The 6,000-nt window shown below is 31.8% G+C and overlaps 1 protein-coding gene across 1 annotated transcript in view; it reads left to right on the forward strand.

The window, feature by feature from the left end:
- Positions 1–3,226: 3,226 nt before the first annotated feature.
- The window catches only part of Phum_PHUM327400 (uncharacterized protein), a gene marked incomplete at both ends in the record, with an annotated part of 4,053 nt that continues 1,279 nt past the window's right edge, over positions 3,227–6,000 (forward strand). The window contains 10 exons of the mRNA XM_002427484.1: positions 3,227–3,422; positions 3,553–3,697; positions 3,789–3,908; positions 3,986–4,209; positions 4,314–4,512; positions 4,740–4,883; positions 5,044–5,182; positions 5,278–5,587; positions 5,672–5,863; positions 5,946–6,000. The exon at positions 5,946–6,000 is cut by the window's right edge and continues 180 nt beyond it. Of these exons, the coding sequence (XP_002427529.1) occupies positions 3,227–3,422; positions 3,553–3,697; positions 3,789–3,908; positions 3,986–4,209; positions 4,314–4,512; positions 4,740–4,883; positions 5,044–5,182; positions 5,278–5,587; positions 5,672–5,863; positions 5,946–6,000 (1,724 nt within the window). The remainder of the gene's footprint in view (positions 3,423–3,552; positions 3,698–3,788; positions 3,909–3,985; positions 4,210–4,313; positions 4,513–4,739; positions 4,884–5,043; positions 5,183–5,277; positions 5,588–5,671; positions 5,864–5,945) is intronic.

Below are 6,000 nucleotides of genomic sequence, written 5' to 3' on the forward strand. Positions count from 1 at the left end.
AAATAAATAAATAATAAAAATATTTGTTTAAAAAACAAATTGTAAGTGGTAGTAAAAAAAAAACTTGCATTATTTTTATTATTATTACTGTTATTATTATTATTATTATTATTATTATTATTATTATTATTATTATTATTATTATTTTAACGTATGCGTGACTTTGTCGCAATAAATTCAAATGGAGATCCTGGCGTCATCTTAATTCATATCGTATAAAACGAGTAAGAGTTTTTTTTTTTTTTTTTTTTTTTTTTTCGTATTGAAAATAATAATAATAAGTAGTAGTAGTCACGCAAAACAAAAAGACGAAAAAATTTTAGACCTGGTTTTTTTTGATGGTTGCTTACCTACCTACCTACCTACCTACCTACCTGCGTGCCTGCCTCCCTGCCAGTCTGCCATCTTCGTCTTTCGCCACTTTCTCTTTCTTTTTTTTTTTTTTTTTTTTTTTTTTTTTACCTTTACCACCCATCGTCGTCTTTCTTTTGTGAATAGACGTGACGTTTTGAGATTCGCCGCGAAAATACACAAAAAATTGCAATTGATGAATTGTCGATAATGAGTTTTCTATTGTTTTTAATGGTGGGGTTCTTTAACAACAATTTTCTTTTTTTTTTTCGTGGAAATTATCGAAGAAAAACTTTCTTATTATTATTATTATTATTATTATTTGAAAAAATTACTACTTTCGAATGATAAAAGTATTTTTTTTTTTTTTTACGATTGTCTTTTTATTTTTTTTGTGAAATTTTTTTATTGATCCGAATAATTTTTTTTTTTTGTTTTTTTATTTCAGTGCTTTTAACAAACTCATAAAGCGTCCATTTTATTATAAGAATAAGTAGACTGAACGCAAGTTGGTGCCTAATAAATAATAAAAGGAGGATTCGTTCAATTCGGATTTTTTCTCTTTTTTTTCTCTCTCTCTCTCCATTTTATCAATTAATGTTTTCAAGTCGTAATAAAAATCTAACAAACTATAAACTACATTGCTAAAATCACAATTTAAATAAGGTGAGAAAAATTTTCATTTTTATCTCATGCACACGCACACGCACGCACGCAAACGCGCGCGTTTTCGCACGTATTTAAAAAGTAAATTTGGCGGGATGTAAAATGACAAAACGAGTTGTTGTGATGTGTGATCACGTGATGTGGAGTGCAAATGGAGGGTTTTTTTTTTTTTTTTTTTTTAACGTAAAATTTACGATTTTTTATTATTATTATTTTTCGATATTAATTATTTAAATACGTACGTAAACGATCGTTGCATTAATATTGCACACTTGTGCGTGTGTGCGTGCGTGTGCGTGTAATTTTTTTTTTTTTTTTTTTGTAAATTGTATGTGAATGCGAAGAATAAAAAAAAATTTAAAGTGGCGTTTGTTTGAACGAATCGAAAATAATAATGTCATTTGCCGTGAATGTTTCGAAACACCGCCGCTAGGAGTCGACGACGATTGTCAACGAAACGACATTGTTTCGAAACATTTGTCACATTGGAAACAAGACGATTTGAATTGTTTACATTTTTCACTGTATTTTATTTTGGAATGAGAGTGTATTTGTAATAAACTTTTTCACACACACGTTATTTTTTGTTGGATGACAAACGTTTAAATGATGCGGTGACATTTTTTTTTTTTTGTTGAATTTACCATAAGATATGAAGAGAACTGACTGGAAATTCAGTAAAAGGTTTAATTTTTTTATATACTTGATAAGGATGCATAAAATTTTTAATTTCGTGTGTGTGTGTGTGTTAACAAGCAGAAATGGTTAGGTTAAATTTTATAAATATAAATGAATATGAAAAATTAGTAAGGAAATATTTTTAAAAAGGTGAATGCATGCCACAAGTATGTTAAAAGGAGAATAATGAATAATGTTTATACTGTATATGTTTGCAATTCCTGGATTAATTTCATAAATTTATCTAATTTTAAAACAGTGAATTTAATCAGGGTTCTTTTTTTACAAATTTATTGTTTTCATGTTTTCAAAAAAAAAAAAAAAGCGATCAATAATGATGATGGTGAATCAGCGTTTCATTTAAAAAAAAAAAAAAAAAAAAAAAATCCCACTCGATTACCAGAGTTTTTTTTTTTTAGTTGAATTGAATGCGTTTTGTAATATAATTTGCCTCATGTGAAATTTTTTATATACCCAGATCCATTTAAGTCGAGGGGTTGTTGGGTTTGTCTGCGAGTTATTTTAAACGAAATAATTGCATCATGTATATTTGCTATTGAACAATAGATGTGTTTATCTTTAGGTTATTTTTAAGAAAAAATGAGAGAGAAAAAAAAAAAAAAAAAAAAAAAGAAAGAAAAGGAAAGAAAAGCGAGGGGTGAACTTACATAAGAGGATAAAAATGTAAGCGCTTGCGCACAGATAGCTGAAGGAAGCTGGGATTCGATGAATCTCATGTTCAATAGTTTAGAATTTCCTGGGTTGGATTGCCATATTCAAACGATAGCGAATATGAAATGATTGATGTGTATATCATAATATTTTCACAAGTAGTGGAATAAAAGCATTTTTTTTTTTTTTTCTTTTTTTGTTCATAATAATAGTGAATTATTTCTTTTGTATTGCCAATCATAATTTATTGTTCGTTGAAGTAAATGAAAAATTAAAAAACGATAAATTTTTTTTTTTTTTTTTTTGTTAAATGAAACCTACCGAGTGGTATAATCGTTGTAATGATTTTTGAATCGTGTCTGTTGAATACAGTTTATTAAAAATATTTTTTTTTTTTTTTTTTTTTGTGGTAATCGAAGAGAAGGTTTTAAAAATATTTGATTGGTAAACTTTTAATATTTGTATATAAAAACAAAAAATTGGAAATATTTTTCTTTTTGTTTAAGAAAGCACACATTTATATAATTAATATGGTTAAGGTATGTTTGTGTGTGTGTGTTGAAAAGATTCATCTCGAATAGGCTTTCAATTTTTTTAGGGAATTAAAAATTTAAGGAAATTAATAATAATAATAATAATAAATGTGTTTGAAATTTATAATTTTTTTTTTTTTTTTTTGTTTAGCCTTTTGTCTCGGAAGAGGTTTCATTGTTTCATTGCGCATGCGCGCGTTAAGTTTGAAATTTTTTTTTTTTTTTTTTTTTTAATTTTATTTTTTCTAATGACTTTCCTGTGATTTTTTTCAGGTGGTGTGCAATGAATTACGGGAGTGAGTTATCACTGTCGGCTTTAAAGAATCATGAGTCGACCAATCGCACGAATTGGACACGGTGATTTTGACGAAAATTCGCCACGACCCCCCGTACCGGGTGAAGAAACGGATCCTGGTTGTTGTTGTAGTAATACAACAACCCCCGCTTTCCCAAACAATCCATCCGTTCTTCCTTATAAATATACTCCTCGTGGTTACAACGCACATATTCCCGCAAACTTGGGTAATTTTTTATCCTTTTTCTCTCTCTCTCTCTCTCTCTCTCTTATAAAGTTTAAATGCGTGCGTGCGTGCGTGCGTTGTATGGGTTTTTAATATTTTAATAATGTTTACAGAGGGGAACGCGCCGTTAGGTTTTGAACCAGAAGGTAGTTGTGCTTATTATGGAGCCTGTACACCTGTCTTCGAGGGAAGTAGATCCCCACCACCTTGCGTGCAGTGGGCAAAGAGTCTGTCTTGTTTGTTGCAAGACGACGATGGCGTCGAATTGTTCAGAAGGTGAATTTATCAAAGCAATCGTTTGACGCTTTCGTGATTCAGATGGTATTTAAATTTGTTTTATTATTATTATTATTATTTCATCCGATAGGTATTTGGAACGAGAAGGACAACCTCACGCTGAAGCTCTCGACTTTTGGTTTGCCTGTGAGGGTCTCAAAAAGCAACCGAACAAAGAATCGGTTGCTCATTTTATCAAAGCCATATACATGTAAGTTTGTTTTTAAAAAAAAAAAATTACTATAATTTAACAAAACAATGATTTACTTCTTTTTTTTTGTTCTCAAGGAAATTCATCCTCTCACCTACTTTACCCATACGGGAAGATATGCGTCGCGAGGTAATGACAAGAATCAGGGAAAACGTTTTCGACAAGGGCGTATTCGATTCGGTTCAAACGGAAATTGGGAAACGAATCACGGCGACAACCTATCCGAATTTTCTCAAATCCGATATATACCTTAATTATCTTCAGCAATTACCTCAAGATTTATCCGCATCTTCCGGATCCGGTGAGAATCATTTCATATTTTTCGTCAAATGTGGATTTTCCCAAACGGAAAACCTTAAAAAATTTTACCTTGTAAATTTTATTATTATTTTTTTTAATTTTCAGGTTCAGGCTCATCGTCTAGCAGCAGCGCTGGTCGCGATGTTAACGTGTGTAATCCTCCCTGCAGTTTTCTTCCCACATTGCTCGAAGATTCCGAACTCGAAATCAATACCGATTCCCTGCCTCTGACTCGAGATGCACTTGTGGCAACGCAAATCCGTCGTGCCTTTGAAGTCCGACCTAAACCTGAAGCTTTTGCCGGGTGAGACATCATGTTTGATTTTGATTTTTTTTTTTTTTTTTGAACGTTTTTGTTTTTGTGTTTATTGATTAATTGATTTTATTATTATTATTATTATTAATGTTTGTAGTTGCTTGTGCTGCTGCTTTATTATTATTATTATTATTATTATTATTATTATTAATTAAGTTTTCATTTTGCGCTTTTTTTTTATTTATTTGGCTTTATTTTTTCGTTCGTGTGCGTAGGGTTTATTTACAGCATGGAGCACAAATGAACACGAGAGTGTATTCTTCGTATAATCCAGTTTCCCGACAGGATTCTGAATTACAATCTTTGAGTTCTGATGCCAGAACGGATTCCGATGCCATGTCGTGCACTGATAATTCAGTGTAAGTTGTTTGTCGTTTTTTATTTGCTAAATATTAATTAATGCCTTCTTTTTAAAAAACTTGAAGAGTAGTTGTTCATCTTTGGAGGAAATGTTTTCATTTTTTTTTTTTTTTTTTTTTTGTCACGTTGAAATAATAATATTGTATGATTTTGTTTCAGGGATGGAATGTCTATAGGGCCACATAAAGTGTCAAAGTGTTCACACGATAGACAGTTTAAAGCGATGAAAGAAAATGCGAGCCTTAATCGAGACACGACGCATTTGTTGATACCAAGAACACTAAGAATGAAAGACCTGGTACGTTACGTTTATTTTTCGAATATTTTAGGAAAATTTGTTTTGTTTTGCTTTGCTATTTTGTTAATTTGTTAATCCGTTTTGTATGCGTGCAGTCTTGCCAACTGAGCACCGAAGAATTTGCTCAACAATTGACTGAGAAATTAGAAGCGTATAAAAGGCAACAAGAAGCTCAGGAAAAATTCAATAAAAAATTGATGGAAATCGAATACGAACCGGAGAAAACGCTCGCGGATATGATTCGGGAAAAGTTACAAGTGGAAGAACAAGACAGCGACAATCAAGCCATTCTGGATCAACACGTGTCGAGAGTTTGGTCGGATTCTACTCCTAGCAGGTCGCCTCGATTATCGAGTCCGAAACCTAAAAGTCCCGACGGAAGGCGGAAATTAATTGTTCCATTAGGTATTTTTAATCGTATTTGGTTTTTTTCGGGTTCAAACTCTTCCAGCTTGGACTCTTTGAATATTTTTTCTCGTGTTTATTCAGGTGTTCCTCATCCTTACCAAACGAAAACTCCGTACCTGTCGAGGTATCCGAGAAAGGAAAAAGATGTTTTCAGTACGTTTTCCGCCGACAGTGGAAACATACACGACTTCACGGACGTTTCCGAATCGGGACGTCACTTTCCCAAAAGCAAATCCTTTCCGGATTATGCAGAGTCTCCGAATTCGATCACAGGTTTCTATAATCTTATCGTATTAACGTGGATTAAGTTTTAATCCGAAATAATTAAAAAAATTTGTCTTTTTATGATGATTAGGGTACGAAAGTCGTACTCGGAGTAGCAGAGAGGGAAATAGCAGAAGACTTAATAG

The sequence above is a fragment of the Pediculus humanus genome, genomic scaffold (genome assembly GCF_000006295.1).
Source record: "Pediculus humanus corporis 1103172107734 genomic scaffold, whole genome shotgun sequence".
In the NCBI taxonomy this organism is placed as follows: Eukaryota; Metazoa; Arthropoda; class Insecta; order Psocodea; family Pediculidae; genus Pediculus; species Pediculus humanus.